Raw genomic sequence first — 24669 nt, 5'->3', positions numbered from 1 at the left:
TCTGCTCACCACCTCAAGCTCAACCTTGACAAGACTGAACTGCTTTTCCTTCCGGGAAAAGATTGTCCCACTCTTGACCTAACAATCAACATCGGCACCTCTATTGTTTCCCAGACTCAGACTGCAAGGAATCTGGGTGTGACCCTAGATAACAAACTGTCCTTCACTGCAAACATTGCTGCAACAACCCGCTGCTGCAGATACACGCTTTACAACATCAGGAGAATACGTTCGTAGCTAACCCAGAAAGCGACGCAGGTTCTGAACCAGACTCTTGTCATCTCACGCCTAGACTACTGCAACTCCCTCCTGGCTGGTCTACCTGCATGTGCCATCCGACCTCTGCAGCTCATCCAGAATGCAGCTGCTCGTCTGGTCTACAACCTTCCTAAATTCTCCCACACCACGCCGCTCCTCCGCTGGCTTCCAGTAACTGCTAGAATCCACTTCAAAACAATGGTACTTGCGTACCATGCTGCGAATGGATCTGGCCCTTCCTACATCCAGGACATGGTTAAACTGTACACCCCAGCACGTGCACTCCGCTCTGCATCAGCCAAACAGCTCGCTGCACCCGCACTGCGAGGGGGAACCAACCTGATGTACTTATATGATTCTGTTTTCTTCAAGTTTGTATTTTGTTGGTCGAATGTACTTATTGTAAGTCACTTTGGATAAAAGCGTCAGCTAAATGTAATGTAATGTGTTTTTTGTATTTCCCTTCACCAGTGTATTGCCCGTTCTGGATGTGGTGGTGCCACTGCTTCTTGGGTTTCAACATGAGTTTTTTCATGCGTTTACGGGGGCCACGAGTGCATAACTCCCATAAAATATCTGTGCCCCGTTAAAGTCAAAGACCGAGTCAATGTGTGTGCACCGGGTTTGAAGGAGGCTTTGGAAGAAAGTAGAATTCCAGACGGGTTTAGCGCAGGTGCTAATCGATGTCCATAGAGAATCAGGCTTTCGCATTTTTCTGCCAAACCACTGATCCAAATAACTTCATTCGCAGAACTGTCCATCCCCGGGTCCTCGCCAGCACACATGCCAAGCGTAGAGCAGGTCGGTCAGAGGGTCGGCGAGATACTCGAACCCAAGATACACACACACACATCTGTCATTACGATTAAGTTATCTTAGTCTTCTTTTTTCGTAATTTTCCCTTTTTTCTATGTTGTTTGTTTCTCCTCAGGTTGAGGGGAGGACCTTTGTATAAGCCTGTGGCTTCTCAACCTCCCCTGTCACATTTGTTATGATTCAATTCTTTATTTTATTATTTCATAATGGATTTTATGCAGTCTCATGTGTGTTTAAAAAAAAAAGGAGATACTCTGTTACAAGTGAAAGTCCTTTCGTTGTGGTAGTTTGGTCTAAAATAGTGTATTTTATATTATAAATAAAATGTGTACTGTATACTCTATATATAGTATTTCGATCTATCCATCTATCTAACTCAATTAAATATAGTTGTCAAATTTAATGGATTATGAGCATTTATGTATTAATATTTAATGGTGGGGCTAATTTTAACTGCTGGAGGCCTGAGTGTCTGCTTCACATAGAGTGAGGAAGAGTCACAATAACACACAGCTTTGCTCTGAATTTAAAAGGAGAGTTCCTGCGGGGGCTTAATGTCCTGTTTAAAGAGTTAGCACGGATTCACCAAAGTCACACAATAACACCTAAGAACTAATCGATGGAGGCAGTAGTAGAGCAGAAACTCCCGCGTTCTGCGAGGTAAAATGACTGCTTTTGTCAAAGGGGAGTGGTGGCTCTGAAGAGGGGATAGATAGCGGCTTCAGTTCCCCGTAGGAAACGGTTGACTGGCAGCAAGGTTAAGTGGTGAAAAGATTCTAAATATAGCGTGCACTGCACTTAAACTGATATTGATTTTTTTTTTGGTGGGCCTTTCTTTTAGGCGTCTTGTATACGTTTTGCTGATGTCCACAGCAATACATTTCTCAGCTTCTGTGCAGGTACTCTGCCTTTTCTCCTAAGTGGGGGTGTGTCGACACCATCTACTGTATGTAACACACTAAATATGGGTAAAGTACCTCTACTACCCCACTTCAAAGGATCTGAACTATTGCTTAAGAGTTTGTCTTTGTGTAGCTGCAGAATCGGGAGCCTAAGAGAGACAGCAGGGATTCACAATAGTCAACACCTAATGAAATAAAAGCCTGGAAAATGTTCCCTCAGACGTTGGAAATAACAAGATAATTCCTAAGTACAGACAAAAATGAACATACCTTTGGATATGATTCTCGTTTTCCATCAGGATTCCCATATTTCTAATAATGTGCCAAGCTGCAGAGATTTAAATGTCACGCTCGACAGGTAAAGAGTTAGAACCTCACATTCATCATTTTGTAACGTGAAGAATGTGTTGCGGTTTTTAACATTTCATGCCTGTCAGGCATTTTAAAAGACATAAAGACTAATTGTATCAGCGACTTATGTAAAGTGCTGCTGCCTCAGGATAAAAACAAAAGACTCTTACCACTAAGACAAGGATCATGGGACCTTGGTAGATGTAGTCCGTGTAAACGCCAGCTCGCTTTCCAAACCAGCACCTGCAATTACACAGAGAAATCACAAATGCTTACTTCTAGGCAGGTGTAATTATATTTTCACTCTTTATAAAGTATTCAGAATATTAATTTATTTTGTTGAGCTGCTCAGGATGTTTATATATGTTCCAGTCAGAGAAAACACATTTTCTTTGAAATAAATAAATATCTTGAAACAAGAAGAACGTCGCAGCACTGAAAAGCTTGAAAAAATATATTTTCTTTGAGGTAAATTATAAAATTAATATATTTGAAGTAGAAAAACATAATCTTAACTTACTTATTCTACTAAAACTCATTCTAAAACATCATGGATCAAATGATGAACAACAAATGCCTGACTGAATTTGCTTTCTTCTACCAAAGAAAGAAATATCCTGAAAGAAGAAGAACATTGCTGCACCGATTTTTTTTTTAAAGAAAGATTATTTATTTGAGATTGAAAATAAAAATCAAACATTTCAAGTTGATAAGAGGATAAGGCTGGTGATATATATATATTTCTATTCTTGCCAACAGATTCAATGGCAAAAGCCGAAAAGGCGTCTCAACACTAACTGACATCCCTGCCCTGTCTGTGACACTCAGCCTCGAGCCCATCGGATCTTTCTGAAGATATAAATATTTAAAAATGGGTCACAAATTCAGTTATTTAAAAAATGGAAAAGTAATATGCCTGAAAAGATGGTCTGTATAGTTTCGGTGCAGAAGTATTCTTCTAAACATCTGGGAAGAATTTTTTTTTTTTTTTACGATTTAACGCGTGTCAGCGCTTCTATTGCACACCCTCAGAATGTAAAAGAGGATGGCATGACTTGAAGGAGAGGACAAAATAAATAATATAATTCAACTTTGCCATGATGAGTGGACATTTTGTGCGAGAGGATGATGCTTATCATTTAAACGGAACTCTATGTGGCTATTACCGCTGACCTTTTGAATAGGACTGTTTTGCAAAGAGGCTCATTTGCATAGGAAAGGGAACATTTTCCCCAAAAAGTATAGCATATGTCATGTAAATATGTGCAAATGACACATGCGAACCAAAAAGTAATTTACTGCAGTTAGCATTGCATTTCAACCCTTGTTGATTTTGACAGTAAGAAAAACATCAAACACTGACATCCTTATCCTTAATGAAACTTGTGCTTTAAGGGTTTTAATCAGATGATTTTCAGCACACACATATATAAAATGCAGAATCCATTTTCACCTGTGTACCAAGTGCAAAAAGAGATACTTTATATCAATCAAGAGCCAAGCACTCCCTCTCAAAGTGGAAATGGCCAGGGGGATAATATGTAATTAAGAAGATTGTACAGTGAAAATGTGATTACCGCAGGTTAATAATAGACATTAGTCTCCTTAATGCAATACAGTTTGACTTTGCCCTTGTCCTTTTATTAGCGGGTTTGGTTTCTCTGAAAAGAGGAGGCACAACAAAGGGCTTACTTTTCATTGTCGTAGTACAGCTTCCCAATCGCCCATGCCACAATTATAGGGAAGGGTATACCTGTGACGGAAAAGAAAGGACACATAACAGAATATCACAAAATATGCCTTCAGGGATTTCACGCTGCAATAAGAAGTCCTCGATTCTTTTTTTCACAAGCGCCTGCCAAGCTCTGTCAGAAGCTATTGTTCCTGGTGTGCTGTGATCCACAGATTCAAGCCGAGACATGTCACCATGTGAAGTTTTTGTGAATGAATGAGTAGCTGGACTCTGCTTGACGATAATGCAGAGTGATCATCTGATTTACTGATTTAAGGGAGTATAATAGAGCAGACAAACAGCCATTCCTTGACCATGAGGAATGTGCCAGATGCCTCGTCACATGTAAATCAGGAAATGTTCCACTTCGAAATATACTGCCATTAGTGTAATGTAAATCCCTATAAAAATAGACTCCCACATTACTTGAAAAATGTAATTCATCTTGATTTAATCTCGTGCCTATGCCCATCTGCTTTAATAATAATGTCTGCTCTTGAAGCCCGAGTTGAAGCTAAGCGAAGCAAATACAATTTGATCTTATAAATGTTTGCATGGCTGTCCTGAAATGTGCTGCCATATCTTCCTTCACACGGAGGCTTCACGCGGCCCCGGGGGAAATGTAATCCAGATGGCACAATACACCTAATCTCAGCAGCACATAGTTGAGTTTGACAGTGTGAAACGGGGTGTTAGTGAACTCCACACCAAGACGTTTCCAAGCTGCCACAGCAAATCCTGGTATCTCCATCAAGTAATCTGCTCCCATTGTTAGCTTAGTGTGTGTCTGACCCTCAGTGTGGTCTGTTAAAGCAAAATATCTAAACTGACTGGAGTTAAACAAGTAGTTTAACATTTGAGAAATACAATTACTCGCTTTCTACGCTATTCAAATTGATACTACTTAACAGCCGGGAGCCAATTAGCTTAGCAATATCACTAGAAGCTAGCTTGGAAAATACTCTCTTATAAAAAACAATTTGTCCCTTAAACAATTATCTTTGTGAACATTAAATATGGTAGATTGAGGTGTTAGTACGTGTATTTTTGATATTGGTAAGAGCGAAGATAGCCTTTCTCCCATGCTACTAGTCTTTATGCTAAGCTAAGCTAACTGTTCCTGGCTCTTGATCTATACTTAACACGATTTATATCACTTAAGTGACTGGTGATATCAATCCTCCTTTTGAAAGAAAGTAAATAAGTGTATTTCCCCAAAAACGTAAACAATGCTAACTAAAGCTTTTTTAAGCCACAATGTTTAATCTACTGATCAGTTAGTTACCAACTATAATGATTAATCCATTAAATCATTTTCATGCTAAAACTGCAGAAAATGCTGTTTTCAGCCTCTTAAGTACATGTAAGGAGAAATGCAGATTTTTTTCGTTGCTTATGAAAGTGAACATCTTTGGTATAACAAAATACATTGAAATACCAACTGAAATAAATGAACAATTTTCCATCCTTGTTTCTCAAATCCAAGTTGAACTTGGATTTGAGAAACAAGGATGGAAAATTGTTCATTTATTTCTGTAATTTTATAAACCGAACGTTTATTCCTGAAAATAATCGTTAGTCAAAGTCCTAAAGGTTTTTTATTCAGCTGTAGGGATGTGAGTTTTATTGTACGTACACCAGCCGATGCAGATGAACATCCACTTGCGCAGCTTGTCGGTGGAGTAGGTGAGTACGATGGCGGTGTGGAGGTAGCAGCCTTCGCCAAACATCCAGAAGAAGTTGGTGGAGTGGAAATAGTTGAAGGAGGCTGTGACGAGGCGGCACCAAATCTACGAGACAAATTATTCAGTTAAACATTTTACAGTTTCTAATTTTGTCCTACTGCAAAACACTGCATAGCACACCACATGTTCTGTGGGTTACATTATAATCATATCATCAGGAAACTGTTGCTAAATGGTCTGTCAAAGGAAGCTCTGTTTGAGACTCAACGGTTTGTAATACAAGAAACATGCTCTTCTTTATGACTTCCTTGTCCGCCAGTCATTTGTAATACAAGTTTTATTTCCCAGAAACACACAGGGGATAACTTGAGTGAACTGAACACATATGGGGGATTTTGGATCCGTCCAATTGAGTTAACAGGCTTAAAGAATCAATGACCAGGAGTATTCAAACTCCTCTGGTGGTTAAAGGCAACCCAAAACCTCACTATAAAGACACATTATTATGAGAATTTCATGAATACAGCAGCTGTTTCTTGAAACTCAGTTGCTGGGCCGTCCTTGAAGACACTAACAAGAAAATATTCAAAAAATACAATTAAAAAAATGTTATGTAAAGAGAAACAGCTTAATAATTGAAGGATGATCATTTTTAGTACAAAGTCACAACCCTAACCCTTAACCAACAAGGTGTAACTCTAACCAAAGAGTTTCTGTACTCATCAATCCTACTAGAGATATAAACCATACAAAAGGGCTTTATATGTGTTTATAAAACAGCAGGTCATTGCAGTTTTTATCAAACATTGCAAACAGAGGAAATTTGTTGGGGACTATTTCCAATGGCAGATTAATCCACAATTGGCGCTCTTGATAATATTATGTGCATGGTGCAGCATGGTGTATGTAGGAATAACTCCAGTATGAACTGCAGTGTTTGTGTTGATAATGATTGACCCTCAACGGTTAATAAAACCCTCAAAAGGAAGTCATAGCGGGCAAACATTTCATTCCAATGCAAAATTACAAGTTATTTTACCGCTCTCTTATTTATTTTGGAATCATTTTATAGAACTTCTTTCACCATATGCTTTAACGTGACACAAAAAATAGCAATCAACATCAAAGCTTGCCAAAATACACAAAAGATAGAGGCTCAAAGATTGTATACTATATATTTGGATACAAAATATTGTTCCAAGTAAGAGAGAAAAGGACAATTTAGGTTCTTCAAATTGAGTTGTGCCTAATCACTTTCCGCTTTCTTGACGGTTTGGCAGTTTCCCAGTGAATAAACACCAAACTGTCATGTTAATGAAGACGGCAGCACACTGTGTACCTGAATGTTCAAACACTTGGTCCAAATAATGCAATTACTGGATCAGGTCCAATCTCCTAATACAAATATTAGAGAAGGTCACAAAGATGACCGACCAGGTGGTATACGTTTTGGGCAGCTCCAAAACAAATGTTACAGTGTTCCAATTAAGTTGATCCAATCCTGGGAACATCTTTTCTAATCTGCTGCTGCTAATGTGTCGTCTATTACAGCTTTGATTCTAATTAAATATTCTGCCAAAAAAAAAACACCTAAACGTATTTTTACAAAAAAAGAAAAGTACATCCCTTATGGGGGTCTGATACAAAACGATCACTTTTTTTCAAATATCTTTGTACTTTTGTGTGATTGGTTAATAATAAGAAAATATATAATATCACAAGACATGTCCTTTAGTTCCGAAAGAAAACTGTTTCTTGTCAAAGATCTAGAGATGAAGTGGTACGTACCACGTTACTTTCGTGCACTGCGGGACTCATGGTCATTTGGACGATAAACCATGTGGCGTTCCTCAGGATGAAGGCGGTGATGAGGTTCCAGTGGATGATGTTTCTCAGGCAGCGGATGCTCCTGCGAGGCAAACAGAGAAGAACAAACTCAGATTAAATAATTAATCAAAAGTAAATGAGACCAAATTTGGGGAATTTTTCTATTTTGTAGCGTATTCTTAACCGAGACAGTGCACTAACATCGAAATGAAATATACCCCAAACTGACTGGTTAAAGAAATTGTTCAACATTTTGGCAAGTACAACTACTGGCTTTCTTTCTGAAAGTTCAAGATAAAAATTGAGTGGCAAAAACGCAGGTAGCCTACAGCCAGAGGATGATTAGCCTAGCTTAGCATAAAGAGACTGGATGTGGTTGGAAACAGCTAGCCCCACAAATCTGAAACAAATAGCCTACATGCAATATGTGATACATTTCTCTGCATTTTGACATATTAAATATTGCAGTAATGCTTGACTAGGGCCACCAGGGTGAGTGGAGGGGGTCTGGAGGACAGCCCAAGACCACAGCGGAGGACCCGGAAGGGATCTCGGGTGGACGGCCCAAGTGCAAGGCAGAAGCCGAGAAGGGGGACTCGGGCGGACGGCCCGGGGGCAAGGCAGAGTCCAAGGATGGGGTCTCGGGCGGAAGGCCCGGGGGCTAGGCAGAGTCCATGGAGGGTCGAAGGCCACAGCGGGTGAACTCAGGGACCCCCAATGGGACAGGACATAGGGTTGGCAGGACCCCCGGCAGAAGAGTAGTCGGCAGGACCCCCGACGGCACAGGACATAGGGTTGGTAGGACCCCCGGCAGGAGAGTAGTCGGCGGGACCCCCAACGGGACAGGACATGGAGTTGGCAGGACCCCCAGTGGAACCTCCAACGGCACTTCAGTAGGGACTTGAGTAGGGACTTGAGTTGGGACTTGAGTAGGGACTGGAGAGGGAACTCAAGAGGTGACTAGAAAGGGGACTCAAGAGGGAACTCGAGAGGAGACTTGAGAGGAGACTTGAGAGGAAACTGGAGAGGGGACTCGAGAGGGAACTCGAGAGGGAACTCGAGATGGGACTAGAGTAGGGACTTGAGAAGTGACTAGAGGAGGGACTGGAGAAGGGACTAGAGAAGTGACTTGAGAAGGGACTTGAGAAGGGACTTGAGAAGGGAATTGAGTAGGGACTAGAGAAGGGACTTGGGAAGGGACTTGGGAAGGGACTCGAGAAGAGACCAGAGAAGGGACTTGGGAAGGGACTCGAGAAGAGACCAGAGAAGGGACCAGAGAAGGGACTAGAGAAGGGACTAGAGAAGGGACTCAAGAGACTAGAGAAGGGACCAGAGAAGGGACCAGAGAAGGGACTCGGGAAGGGACTCTGGCTGCTGGGGCCAGAACTGGGTCTGGAACCATGGCTACTGGGGCCGGAACCATGGCCGCTGGGGCCGGAACCATGGCCTCTGGGGCCAGAACTGGGTCTGGAACCATGGCTGCTGGGGCCGGAACCATGGCTCCTGGGGCCGGAACCAGGACCGGAACCATGGCCGCTGGGGCCAGAACTGGGTCTGGGACCATGGCTGCTGGGGCCGGAACTGGTTCTGGAACCATGGCTGCTGGGACCAGAACCGGGGATGGAACCATGGCTGCTGGGGCCAGAACTGGTGCCGGAACCATTGCTGCTGGGGCCAGAACTGGGGCCGGAACCATGGCTGCTGGGGCTCGGGCTGCTAGCGACTCCTTCTTTTAGGAGCCGTTTGGAGGCTCCGTGGACCTCCAAAAGCCAGACGAGTTCCAGAGAACGGCTCCTGGACAGGAGCAGGAACTGGGGCAGAAGCAAGGGGTGACTCCAAACGGAACACACTGATCCGTGTGGTGTCATAATGGGAATTGGGAGGCAGGGAGCTAGCATGCCTAGGGCTAGCAGGCAGGGGACAACACACTGAGAGGAAATTCAAAATCCAGCCAGGTAAGAATTTCACAAAGCCTGGCTTCTCCGTAGTCATCTGGCGCGCCTCTGCCAGAGCAGCCTCTCGCTGCTGAACCCCGGACGCTCCCCTCCATCGATGAGAGCAGTTAGCCAAAAAAAAGGAAAAATCCAATAATTCCTGCTCAAAAGGATCTGCTGGGCCCATATCTGGTTGGTTCGTACTGTTACGGTTGAGTGAAGGAAGCAGGACCCAAATGCAGATAACTCTGATTATACCTTTATTTCAAGGATAATGAAAACAACTCGGAAAAACAGAACACTCACCGGTGAACTCAGTCACAAACAAAAGACGAACCAACACTGAACACAGGAAAAGACAAGACTAAATACAGGGAGGGGTAATCACAAGACGAGAAACAGCCGGGCAGGGGAGGAGAAACACAAGGGCCACAGGTGAACACAATCAGACAACTAGACACACCAGGGAAACTAACGACAGGAGGAAAAACACAGGGAAAAGGACCAGACAATAAACCAGGAAGAAAACAAGACAGGGAGAACAGCAAAATAAACCCAAACATGCAAAACTACAAACGTGACATAACATAAGAATCCTGACAAATATGTTAATTAAAAAAAATGTTGCACTGAATTTGAATCCAAGACATTAAACAAATGCTATAACCCTTTAAGGAATCTTGGAAATAATGAAGATGTGCAGCCTCAACATGTCCCCTTACCCCTAACATGACATAAAGTAACATTTCCACTGTACTCCCGTTTGTGTCATGCCCTGAACATTTGATGTCTTTATAAATTATGCAAATGAATCGACCTTAGGATACAATTAAAAATCTGCCTCAGAGTTAGAGGTTGAAAATAGAAGCACACATAAGGGATGTAACAAAACGACCCCGGTCACAGCACTGACAGCCCGCTTGTTGTCACCAGCTGACGGCATCATCAGCCAGCAACCATGAATCACATGACTTATTTTTTAAGCATGCATCAATTATTAATAAGTGCCACTTGCACTGGCTTTGTGCTGACTGAGTAGCCGTGCAGGAGCAAGATTGTTCCATTGACACTGCATTACTGTGCCCTTTTACTCCGATTTGTATTAATCATGGAGCTTTTAAAGGAAATAACGACCCTCGTAACACCATAACATGCAGAGAAATGCTGGTGCAGTTTGGAATTAGTACAATATTACAAAGAAGTAAAACAGAAGCAACTTAATCGGTACAAAAATAAGTATTATCAATGGTTTTTTCCCCAAAATAAGCAGCTAATCTGCATCCTTTTGAAAATGAGTACTAATGGCAGCGACTGTCATCAAAGAAGATTTTTTCTTTCAACAACTGATTCATTACCCAGTGTGATCTCACTCCCTTTGGCATCCTGTCAGTGAATCAGCTCGGCCTGATGGGTATTAATTACCGCCTAATGCAGGTCTTGCGTCTGAAAACACAACCTGTTTTCTGTCAATTTATCTCATCCTGTTTTTCAGTACCAGTGGATCCTATCCCCAGTGTATAACCTTACACTTTAAATAAGTATGCGTAGGACAATGTATCAATGCTATGGATTTTTATTGATCTGGCACTATGAAAAATATTAATTTAGCTTGTTTATTGGCCATAAAAGCCCCCATATGGTGACTTCTGGCACATTATTTTCCATCAAATACACTCAATCCTAATTATTGCATATTTTAATGAGCAGGGGGGTGATTTTTATATAACTTCCTCATTGTTATGTGCCTCTTGTGGAGTGTTTGTAATGACTTGACCTGCTGACAATTGGTTTCATTTGTGTTTAATCGAGCCCAAGATGATTGGTTCGGTGCACCCAGAGAGTAACCCAAACACAGGGTGACTCATCACGCACCGAGGAGAGTTCAATAAGTTTCTTTTTTTCTTCCTGTCCGTGCAGCCTTGTAATTGATCAAAAACAAACATTTAAAATCCATACTTTACTCTGTGTGTGAATCATCCCCTGCTGCACTGTTAATTAGTGGAATTTGTTAGTTAATTTGTGCATCAAACCCCCTTTTTTACCATTATATAATTTATATCATTCTATTAAGAAAGAAAAAAGTAATGATAACATTTAAGAAATAAATCACTGCTTTATGTTATTCCCACTTTATATATTAGATTGTATGATTGCTATATCTTGCTATCCTCTTTCATTTCACTGATAAATAGTTCTGTATTACAATACCATTTTGCGTACTCTTTAAACTTAACCTATTATTATTTATTTATAGTTACATAAAATGAGATAAGATAGAATGTATTCATCCCTTAGGGAACCCTTTAGTTGCGGGCTGAAAAGTAAGAAGGCAGATAAAGGGCGATAAAAAAATACATTAAATTCCTTAGATTATATTAGTAGTTTGTGCAAAAATAAATCCTAGTGAATCTCTGGCAGACATCATGTCTGAATTTAAGTTTCAAAAACAATATGAATAAAAGTATGAAAAATTATAGACAATGTTAGACATATATGCAAAGTATAGAAATACTACAAATGAATGACACAATAGTATAAACAAAGTTGAAAATATATATATATATAAATAATACAATGTAAAAGTACAATTGTTTATTATCATTAAAACGCATAGCTATACTGTATACCCATAAATTACATTAAGTTACCACATTACAGCTTAAGAATAGTCTAACGTATTGTAATGTTTATAGTATTCCAGAGTTTTAAATTAGAAGTTTCATTATGATAACATATCTTACTAATTCTTGGGACAACAATAGGATTTTAATTCAATTCAGAGGCCTACGATCGATATGAGGAGTATCAAACTGCCACACTATCAGTTACGTTAGATCAACTTTATGAATATAATCAATAATCATTATAATTGGAAAACTGCATTACTGGGCTCTGAGGGGAGGAGGTGCACTTGGCTAGAAATGGCACAACTGTGCCATGGGTATTATAAACAGTGTTCAGACTAACGCGTTACTGTAACGCAACTACTTTTTTGCGGTAACTAATAGCGTTACTAGTTACCTATTCCCATTAAGTAACGCCGTTATAGTTACTGTGATTTAAATGGTTGCGTTACTGCGTTACATGATGGAACTGAACCGAATCTCCCTGCGGATGTAACTTACAGGCGAATACAGCGATGTCCTCTCACAGTACCATGGAAAAGTGAAAGTGACCAGAAAGGAGTGATGATTGGTTAACGCGGGGTAACATTTCAGGGTAAGCCAATCAGAGACAGAGTTGGGCGGGTCTTGCCTTATGGGGAAAATACACACACACACGCACACACACACACACACACGGCAACGCTCACCACCAGCACACACACACACACAATGGCAGATGCAAGTATCAGCGAGAGCAGCAGCGCATTTGCAACTTGGAAATATAACCACTATTTTTGATTTGTGGGGATAAAGGACGCAAAACATATTACGGTCAAATGTAAACTGTGTGCAGGACAGAAAGCATTGTCCACTTGATTGTTGAGGCTACAATAAAGATACCTGAAAAAATGTCTAAACATATCTTTTGTGTTTTATTGTTCCACTACATTTCATAATGATAATTGCTACAATGATGGGGAGTTGTCTTTTTCTCTTACTGTGCCACAGAACAACACAAAAACTTGTATTTTTATTGTTGTTAAAGTAAAGTAAAGTAACTTGTTACTAGTTACTTTTATAATTTAGTAACTAATAAAGTAACTAGTCACTTTTTTGAGAGCAGTGCTATAAGTATTACTAGTTACTTTTTAAAAGTAACTTGCCCAACACTGATTACAAAACAGAAGAGTATCTTTATGATGTTTTCATTTTGCATTGATGGTATTGGAACATTGAATCCGTACATTGATCCAGATTCATGTATCGTTACACCAATTTCTTTTTTATTTGACTTCATTCAAATAGCTCTTCATTTGTTTTCTCAGCTCTTAGCCTGTCATTGTACTGCTATAACAACGTATTCTTAAATGAAGTGTTAAAAGCATGTCAGTAGAAGGACTTTTTGAATACTTAAAGTATTTTTTTCTCCGGCTGCGAAACATTTTAGATGACTCATTCTGCACTCCCCCTCCCATCGTATTAAACTGGCTTCGTTAGCGTGAGTGTGGCGCTAGCTGCTGCTGCGATATAACAGGTCAGAGGTGCGCGTTTGAATATCCGTTGGCAAAAACCTTGTTTACATTTCCAAAAGAGGGTGCCTGCGGTCTAATTTATTAATGCTTTCATCTTCCTGGTCTAACATCGCGGGCGTGGGAGGTGTGGGATGGTGAACAGCTTGTCCTCTTGCTCGCTGAATAAGATCCCTCAACAATTTGATCAATTTCCTCTCTATGGTATGGCCTGATTGCAGACCGAGACATGAGTTGTTACCGTCTTCCAGGGCATCGTGAAATATAAAAGTCTCATTTATTTTCATGCACATTAAGTGTTAGGTGACTGACAGTTGGAGCGCTTCGAGGCTTAGATGGACACACTTTGACTGTGCCGGGTGAATCATCGAATAAAAAGCTGTGCGAGAAAATATCTGAATGGTAGTCACTGACTGTCGTTAGCTTGTTTTCCCTCAGCTACGCTATCATATCATCTGTTCACCACACCAAATGGTTTGAATGACTTCAGTGCAGTCGGTTCACTCTTATCTTCAAAGACCCTGTTTATGGTAATTTACTGTTTCTCATCCTATATAAGAACATACAGTTTATGCAACGTGAACATTAATGTGGCTTCTGCAGCCTTTTAGAGGGTTCTGGCTAGAAAGGATTCGTCTTGTGAAAATACGTGGTTCTCATACAAGGAAAATAAAAAAGGTTGGAAAGGTTCAGGATTCCGAGGTTGACAGGAAGGAAATACAAATAGAGAAGATTCTTTGTGACAGGGAAGACAGCCAGGTAGATAGTTTTAGGGGGCTTTCAAAAGCCCTAGTCCGTTTAGCCAATCATAACTAGGGTGAAATGAATACCTTTGTTTTGTTTTGCAATGCACAAATTAAAGCAGACACACGAACAAATTATGTATTTCCTGAGGGAAGTGTAGTAAAACGCCCAGTCAGGAATTTGGTGGGAAAAAATGTAAACACAGAAATCAACATGAGCGGAAAAACACTCACAGAACAACATGTAGAAGAACAGAAAAGCCCTTCTAAATTACCTGATAAACAAAAACATCTCAACCAAACATCGGGCCTCTTCCACTCATGGTTCATGTCTTTACCTTGGTCCATCTCAACAACACACAGGCAGCTCATAATCCTGCATTTTGTTTCACTTCCTATAATTACTTGCGATTATGTTTTCACTGCAAATGAACCACACTAAGGTTCACATGAAAATTGTCCAAGACCACCTCCCAGGAGCTGTCTTAGACCTGTTGTTTTGTTCTGCAGAAGAGTTTGATAACTGCATTCACAACAGACTAAACAAAACGCGCCAGTGGTTGGACCGCAACAAATTACGAGTAAAATTGACTGAATGTTGGCTTGTGAAAGTGCCCATATATATATCTTGAAACAATTTCATAAATGAGGACGGTTGAAAAGTCAAAATGTGGGTGGACCAAGCAGAACAACATTTTCAAATGTGGCTAAAACGTCCTGTTGAGTGTATCTGCAATAGAGCTAAATAGATAATTATGTTGTATTTCTATGAACTAATAGTTTGAAAAAATGAATAGGTCATAAAAGATATTGCAGTTGATGAATGGGGGAAAACAAAGAAAATTGTTGTCATCAAAGCTACCAGAGAAGTTGGCAACACATTGAGCGATGGAGTCACAATCAACCACACAACGCATGAAGAAGATGATCCGTTCTAACCTTTCCAAAGATCTATTCACTGGGAAAAAAACACTTTCAGTTCCACTGCTCAGACACACTAGTGTCCAAGTACACCCAGTTGACCTTGAGGATTCTGTGTTAAAGATTTGTTCTTACACACTCTGAACACCTCGACATGTCGGAAACATCCAACCAAAGAGATTAAAATACTATTAGGTGATACATAAATAAAGAGTTTGAATTATTCACTTTCAGATTCTGGATCAGTTTTGGATAAGATTAAATAAAATATGAAGACAGCTCACACGCATCGTAGTATTTTATGCCATTAGTAGACCGGTAAAGGTTTTTTTCCACTGTTTTCAGGGTTGGTGGTTCCATCCCTGAATCTTCGTGTCAAAGTGTCTTTGCTTTTGCACTTTCCTTCACAAAACTGTAGTTCTTTCATTTTAAAAACAGATTGAGGAATGATATTCTTTTGTCAATTTGTATCACCAACAAGAGTTAATGTTTTCCATTTGGTTTTGTCTTTTGTCGGCAAGATTACGAAACAAACACAGGTTAGATTTTCATGAAACTTGGTAAAAGGGCCAAAGAAGAATCCTTTACTTATCAGAGCAGATCCAAATCCCAAGGCAAATGCCAAACTGTGTTTCACGTAGAATTGGAAGCATTTGTGCTGCATTCATGTGGCAGCGGAAAAAACTGTGTACATTTATGTGAATATCTCCTCATGTTGGAAAATCAACAGCTGCTCATGACAGTGTTGTTCCAATGCTCTGAGTGATAACATGCACATCTTCTGTTTTAGTGTCCACTTTGTGTCCACATTAAGATTTAAAGCGCACGAATGAATTAAAGTCTCTGGAAATGGGACTATCCGATAAGCACATGAATGCACCACTGGCCATGAGGAAGTCTTCATTCTAGATATAACTGGGATTTGTCGTCCATGATATTTATTTATTTGTTTAACTTAAAAGCAGTTGAGAGCAGATATAAAACTAGTTCATTTCCACATTATTTAATTTAATAATAACTACATTGGAAATAACAGATCTACAGTGTATGCAGTGCTTGAATTGGGCCGGTACTCACCGGTACGCAGTACCGGCACTTCTGATTTTTACCCATGTGGTACCGGCACTTCTTACTGAGTACCGGCAAGGTGCCGGTACTCAGTAAAATGCCGGTACTCAGCCGCCGGCAATATACGTATATATTGTGAACGCAACGCAGCGCAAATGTGGGTCTGACTCTGCCTCACAGAGGGTGACTGGCTGTCTACATGACGTGGCCTGCCGACATTGCCACTTTCATACAGATCATACTAATGCCCTCGATTGGTCTCTGTGTGTCATTCAAGCTCGGGAGGGTGTGTGTTGGTGTATGTGTGGCGCGAGCGAGTGAGAAAGCGCGCGCACCGGTTACGTGTATTGTTGTTAGCATCTGGTGCTAGCTAGCTGCGCTAACGGATATAAGGAGCTGTTTCAACAACAAGGTGGAAGGACAGTCCTTTGCTGTCAGACTGAGAGGATGATAACTACAGCTCTGGTGAGGTAAATTACTCTCTGAGTCTTTAGATAGTTAACTTAGTTTAAGTTATCTCAGTGGGTCTCAAACGGTTCGGTCACCATTTATGTAAACACATATTTCCATTTGAGGGGGTAGTGATTAGTAAAATATGCGTGAATAATACAAACAAAATGTTAACTAGGTGAAAAAAGGTAAGATAAAGTTGTTGAGAGCTAAAACTAGTCTTTGCTGTTGCCTCAAAGAGGAGCAGGGGGGAGAGGAGGGAGACAGGAGAGGCCGATTCAGGAGCCCAGACACACTCACAACTATAAATGAACCAAAAACAAATAAATAAACAAGTTTCAATGTTTTTTCATATTGGATATTGTATGTTATTGGTTATGGCCATGTACTTATGATTTTATGATTATTTAAATGTATACATTTTTGTTTCATATGGGTGTAGTCTCTTTATTTCCCCCTCAAATTGCACCAGATTGATGCATCTAACTTCAATATTTAAAAAAAAATGTTCCCGGGGGAGCATGCCCACGGACCCCCCTAGACTAGAGGGTGTCAGGTCCACTCCCCACTTATAAAAATAGCACTTTACCACTGCACCCCCTCTAATCTCAGATGCACCCTGAGTCATTTTTGTTTAAGTACAGTGAGCCTTTCTAAAATATACAGTAAAGAGACAAACCCACCAGCATTATAGGATATACTATGACTTTGTCCCAAATACTTGTTGCTGATTTAGAGTACTGGCACCTTTTTTATTCCAATTCAAGCACTGAGTGTATGTATAGGATTATCCAGGAGAGCGTATACGTTTCTGTCAGGAGGATCTTGTTAAAAAGCAAACCCTGAAATTGTAACTCACAGTGCGATTTCTATTTTGTCTCACTGTTTAAACTGCAATTTCAGTTGTTTTTTTTGCCCTCGAAAAAAATCTCTTCTCTCTGCTGTAATCTTTGCCGCTGTCTGGTTCCAGTTCCACAACACTGAGCAGAAGTGTCAACCTTCGCTCCATCACACTGTCAGGGGCAACCTTCCCTTAAATGGCTCTCAATCTCATTAAAAAGAGTAGAAGGTGAGTAATAAATGCCAAACTCCTTCACTACCTTGATGCCATTTTTAGTCGGCTGGCACTTGTCCCCCCTCCCCCTCCCTGTCCGAGCCAGACAACATGGGTTGTGCATAAACGCTGTCCTGTCAAGCTTCTATTTATTGTGTCTCTCTGTAGCCTTTCATGCTTTTCTCACCCCCCGGCGGTGTCTCTGGGATCAATAACAGCCCCGGCTGTTGAGGGTGCTAAGACCTTTTCTGTCGTTTACGGTCGGCTTATTTCGGTTTGTCAGAGAAACCCACTCCACCTCCACCAATTGTCCCAGCAGGCAAGAGTGTTTTGGTTTTCTCCCTGGTCTATTATTCCCATTTGCCGGGGAAATGTGCCCTAGTTTTTGCGGGCCTCTAAACCCCTTTACATCTGCGGGATTGAGATAGGGAAGGTTTCATCCCATGACCAAACGGTTTTTCAATAACAATGAGAAGCGCTTTGAAACGAGGGATCTCGGGAATACTGACGTTTCTGTCACATCAAAGATGTCTTTAGGATTATCAGCGGACTGGTGGCAGTGGGACCGACACTTACCTCAGACCCAAGAAGAGGAAGAAGGCTACCAGCAGAGCCACCATGGAGATGCAGTGACCCAGGAAGTTGATGATCACAGCTATCTGGTAGTGCATCTTGCCTTTTTTCTGCGGGGAGAGAAGAAACACAGCTTGAGTCTTTTGGGGTATTTCTGATTTACAGAAACAATATTCTCAGGATAAGAGAAGAGACTTCAAAGACTGAAAATTACTTTTTCATCTATTTTTGTTCTCAAAGAGTGGACCCCTGCTGTGGTTTTAAACACAGGCGGATTTAGAAACTTTTAGGATTAGAAATGTGTTACATTTGAAGCTCCGAGCTCGATTTCCATTACATTATTAATAACTTCACTGTTTATATTGTGTAATAGACCATATAAATAGGCCACTCAAATATTCTAATGTGAAATAGTAGCTAGAAAATGCCCCCTAGACTGACATGTACAGTAATAGACTCCCCACCTGAAGTGTGTATTCAACTTGTGTCTTAGTGGATGCTTATTGGAGATTTTATTAATTTGTTATCACCAGTTGGATTCCATGGGTTTGCACAGAGCTGGGAAAATAATCTTCTTCTACTTCTTAGACTTGGAATAATCTGCATAGCGTACTATATCAATCCACTCAATGTGATAAATCCATGAACCGGAGAAATGCAACTGTTTATTTGAGCTGGATTAAGTCTCCTCCTTGTGTGTTTGATGATTTGATTTCCTGATTGTTGTGTCTTATTTGTATTTAGACTGTTACTGCTGTGCTGCTTGGGCCTGAACTCCCTTAGGAAAATTGATTCCCATCTCAAGGGACTTCTTAGTCAAATAAACATTAAATGCAAGTTGCATTACATGTACTTGTTGTTCTTTGCGTGACTGCTTTTATTCTTTACTCCTGTGCTTGTCTCTTTGTTGTCGTTGTGTATCTCTTAAAAGTAATTTTGCATCTATTTGGGGTGCCTTTTCATCCCTTTGTGAGTCTTTGTGGTGCTTTTTCATTTCTTTAATATCTCTTTTGTCTTTTTTTGGTTGTTTCTTTCGTGTTTTATGGTTGGTTTGTGCATCTGTGTCTCTTGGGGCTTGTTTTGTGTCTCTTTATGGTCGTTTTTTTAATCTCTTTGTTGATTTTCCTATTAGAAAAGATAAGAGCACACACGCTCAAATACATTATCCACATTTCTGGCGCTGCTGCTGCTGTCTCTGAAGGTTTTTCATAGAACACAACTTCCTCGGAATTGGAGCTAAAGAAATCTCCCTGTGACTCAGATTGCCATTGTGATCGGATTTCCCCCACACTACCAACAGTAATCTGTGATGTAAGTGGATTTACATAACCTAGTAGTGTCTACACCCAGATTACATTTGGACATGTTTAATCCCTGCCCCCCCAGCCTGCAACAAATTCTCCCATTCACTTTATTTTGTACATCTTCCACCCTTTCACTGATATTTAGTAAAAAATGGCTTGGTATTAACACTGTATCATTAATTGTTCCATTTGATATAATTATTGCGCATCGATCTCTGTATAAGCTTAGATATTTGTGGAATTGAAAAACAAGTCTTCATACTAAAACAAGAAAATGTTTTCCTTTTACAAAGAATCACATGACCGTTACAAAATCAGTCGTATTTCCCATCTGCCACCTTTGTGGATAGGGTTTGACTGATTTTGGCAAAACACTTGGTTGTGGATACGGAAATATTGCGGTCATGCTTAATGCTTTTCGAGAGAATAATCCTGCACTCTCTCCGAATGCGAAATAAATTAAAGGATTTGTACGGATTTTGTTCAAGTCTCTTCTCACTTGCCATATGAGGCTGTAACTAACAACTTCAAAAAGTGATTGGCACGACACAAGGAACTGAGGAATGATTCTTAGAAGTCTTTTATTTTAGAAGTCCTATTTCATGACAATTTATGCATCCACTTCAACACAATTCAGAATATTGTTTTCATTTTAAATCCACTATATTTATCGGACAGCTTAAGTTACACTAGAAATCCAGATTTCACCAACAAATAACTTTTAAAATATGATTAACTATGAAAAAATCTGTCGAGCAAACAGTGTGTATTAGCTACGTTATCATTGTGTTGATTTGTGAATTTGAAAAAACAATTCAGCCACTATTTTTCTAAGATGTTGGTTTATGTCATGGTTTAAGCCTTTTATGTGTGACAAATTGCTGCGATTCCTCATCTTAAATGAAAGTAAACTGAATAGTACTGAAGTTTGTGACACTAAGCAGGAAATCTCCCCTCCTTGGGTGTAAAAAACTGTTTATATTAGTAGTGCAGTGTGCTTTAGTGTGCTTTGCAGATGTCCAGAGGTAAGAAATGGAATTAATAACAATACAAAAATGTCTCTATCTGTGTCGGTCTTCATAAAGAGATTAAGGCGGCAATTGTTATTTAAATATGTCAGAGCTGGAATACACTAAACGGCTTGGGATTTCAAAATAAGATACTCCCTAAAATGAATTTAATCCAAAGCATTATTTATTTGTATAAATGTTTTGGGATTAGATAAATTGAGTTTTTAGGGTATTTGGTAAGTTACACATCCTCAGTTTATAAATGTTTCTGTATAATACATGAAGTCTCACCAACTCTAGTAGGACATCAAATCCATTCTGTCCATTGTCTGGGTCTGGATTCTCAAGCTTTACAGTACATCGCTTTTCAGGTTGTCACATGTTATATATCTTAAAGAGGTCCTTTTATGCTTTTTGGGTTTTCCCTTTCCTGTAGTGTGTTATAGGTTGTTGTACATGTAAATGCTGCAAAGGCCAAAAGTCCCTAAATTCCCACCAGAGGGAGTTTCTTTCCCACAAACATGATTTCTGGGTAGTTGTTGTGTTTTATTTTGGATGTGGACAACGTGATTTGAGTGAATTTTCCGAGGAATCTGACTAACCCAATCCAACCAAATAGAGTTGCTTGTTTATAGAAACAAATCACGTGGGTATTCCTGTCCTGGGAGTTCCACATTGTGTATTGTCCCAGTAATTCAAACTAAATAAAACTACTTACATGTCCCTCTGCTGCAGCATAATACATTTTTTTACCAAACAAGGAATGTAGATTTTGTCTTACAGCTGAATCACGCTATAAAAGGATCCTTTCAAGGGTAGTACGACAGGAGAGTGATTACAATGATAGTGACTACACTTTGAATGAATTCAATGTATATATGAGCGAGGCTGTTGTAATATAGACCAGAAAAGAGAAAATGTGAGTCAGTCCTTTAAGAGACACTGCAAGACTGGCTAACACATCAGGACATAAATCAAGCCAACAGGAGGGTTTCAAATGGATAGCAGGGCTCAGAGAGGAGGGGGTGGACGACAACAGGATAATATAAGACTCAACCTACCACTCGCCTCAGGTCTCCGAGAAAGTGTGTGGGCTACAAGAGTCAAACCTAAACCTGAATCCCTCTATTTCCATGAGATACAACAAAGACACTTATCGTATATTTGAGAAAATAACCTTGAGACAGGCCCAAAAGGAAAAGAGGATATTTTTCCTTTTCCTCAAACTAACTTTCCATTAAGCCTTTGATCCAGAGTTTCTCTTCCCAGCGGGACCACTGAATATCCGGTTCAATATAGGCTGAACTTTAAAGAGAGGCGTCCTCAACGCCTCCCCTCCTGTTCTCCTACTGATGTCAATCACGCCAGCGCTGCCACCTGGTGATTTATTTCATGGCCGCAAAAAAAAAAAAAATCAAACACATATTTAAAAAGGTCAGACAGTCCATATCCATCTTCCTCAGATCGATTGTACATCAGGCCTAGAGTCTCGTTCCACAACATGTTTAAATGTCTGAAACTGAAACAACTGTACTGCATCTTGGGACCTGATTGACAAAATCGAGTGTCAAAAAGGATGTTATTCAAGATACAATACAGAAATAACTCTTTGAAGAGAAATCAACATTTTGGAAAAAAAAGCCTATATGCTTTTGTGTTAAGAGATAAATGAGAAAATCAATCATTCTCAAATCTGTTTAAATGAGTGTGAGCTAAAAAGCAATTAGCAACATTAGCATAAAGAATAGAAGCAGGTTGAAGTTACAGAATAAACATGTGACATATGGTACGGTGTGTTAATAGTGAGCTTTAGAGGTGTTTTTAGGGGTATTTTATTTACTTTCGCACTGCTTACAGTCCGCAGCTTAGTTAAGCTAAACTAAGCTAATCACTTCCTAGCTGCAGTTCTATAGGCTAGGCTACTTAGCATACAGACATCAGTGTTATCAATCCTCTCTATCTATCTTTTCATTTGAATGCTGTGAACAATTTAGCAAGCGCTAACAAAGCTAGCTACTGAGTCTACTTAAAATGACCTTAACTTTAGAAGATTTGTGACGTGTAACACGTGTTACAAATTGGTTAAGGACAGATAAAACAAATAGCCTATTCTGACCTGCCAAACAGACATTGACAAAAGAGACTGTATGCTAAGCTAAATAATTGTACGTCCAGTTGCTGGAAATGCTACAGTAGGCTACTAGATGTGAATTATTAGTCAAAAAATGTTCCCTTTTAAAAGCATTATTTACTTGTGTTGAGTTACGTTTGATAGACATGTAAGCGGCCAGCTGCTTTAGCAAACAACTCAGCACTTTTTACATTTCTATTTTTTTAAGATTTATGTTTTCAATGTAACAAACATGGCAAGATGATTTAGAAAAATATTGAATTACGGACTAACTGATACTGGTTTGGATCTTATCATGTTTATAAGAGATGAGCAATATAGCATATTGCTGGCTTAACCTTTTAAGTGCAGCTCAAGGAGATATAAATTGGATTGAAATCGGGGAAAGGAAAACACAACAGAGCCTATTGAACCAGGGTAACAATGTTGATGGAAACTCAACTGTTGCATATTCAGTTCAGTCTCAGCAGATGGTCAGGTCAGGCAAAACAAACATGCTGTGTTACATCTTTCAATCATGTCATTTTATATTTCACTTACATCAACTCAATTGTCTACTTGTCACAGCCTCATTTGGGTTAGCATGTTCTGTCTGAGGGCTTTGGGTTATTAAAAAAAAATCTAATCACCACATCTGCACATCACAACACACCATGCAGGTGGAGGCTATGCAACAAACCCTTGTGAATGGATAACAAACTAGAGCACAGCAGGTCCTAAAATGCAGCATGCTGTTGCTTTCAACCAAAGCCAACCGATTGTGTTTTCTTGCTCTCATTGCCAGAGGACAATGCTGTTTAGAAAAATCACATTTCCGTCTGACATTTATTTTGAGGAATTTACTAAAAGAAACTGTTTTTTGTTTGGATGCTTTCAAAAGAGAAATAGCTGCAGGTTGATTAGCAGATTATATATTTATAAAACCAGACAAGATGACATTAAAGCCGCAGCGCTTTTTAAATACAAAACATTCTTTGTGCTCCTGAAGCCTGCAGGGGATGCTTTTGGGCATTTCATAGTACTGCCATGGTAGTTATAGTCAGTTAAAGGCTGCAGGCTCTGAGGAACCTAACCTGGAATCTATATTTACTATAAATAAGCTCCGAGCAAACCTGCAGCATTCATCTTCCCCTGCTAACCTCGCCTTAGTTGTTGGTTTTTGATTATGTTTCATGCTGCATGAAAAGCTTCATTAATCAGAACACATACACACAAACAACACACGCTGGGACCTCTTACCTCCTCGTGAAGTATGGCCTTACACATGGAATAGTTCCCCTTCAGCGCCCATGTCCCGTTTGCAAGACATTTCTTGTAGACGTTATCTGTACAGAGAGCAAGAGAAGAAGAAAAACTATGGTTATAGAATTATTTTTAATAATAATTTTCTATATTGTGCAAACATTATCAACATATCACAGACATTATCACTCCACCTCATTAAATCATTTTTAAGTGAATACTTCTTGTGTTTTGGTGTTGTATCCCTGGAAATGGACAGAATGTGAATTATTGCACGATTACTTGTGGCACCGTGACCTTTTCTTTCATTTTGAGACTAATAGGTAGAGATATCATTAGAGGTAGTCTCACAAGCTGTGAGTTTTCACACGTTCTCTGTCAACAAAGTCTACCACCCTCTGCCAACGCATAGTTATCTTTCCTTACATTTTGACCCCCGCTTTTTTAATGCAAATGACCTGCATTTTTTACTGTTTTACAAAACACTGGTTTTCCTTCTGTCCTGCTGTTCATATGCAATGAGCAAATACAAT

At 39.9% G+C, this 24669-nt stretch overlaps 1 protein-coding gene across 1 annotated transcript; it reads right to left on the bottom strand.

The window, feature by feature from the left end:
* Positions 1-2497: 2497 nt before the first annotated feature.
* LOC104967316 (corticotropin-releasing factor receptor 1-like) lies at positions 2498-24219 on the bottom strand (the record flags this gene model as incomplete). Its single annotated transcript, XM_010796731.1, has 6 exons — positions 2498-2570; positions 4020-4080; positions 5696-5849; positions 7533-7653; positions 18453-18559; positions 24134-24219. Coding segments are annotated over 6 exons (602 nt in total), but the record flags the coding sequence as incomplete, so codon positions are not given.
* Positions 24220-24669: the final 450 nt, after the last annotated feature.

Source organism: Notothenia coriiceps, unplaced genomic scaffold, assembly GCF_000735185.1.
Source record: "Notothenia coriiceps isolate Sejong01 unplaced genomic scaffold, NC01 NC01_scaffold00002393, whole genome shotgun sequence".
In the NCBI taxonomy this organism is placed as follows: domain Eukaryota; kingdom Metazoa; phylum Chordata; class Actinopteri; order Perciformes; family Nototheniidae; genus Notothenia; species Notothenia coriiceps.
This window is presented reverse-complemented; position numbering and strand designations above follow the sequence as displayed.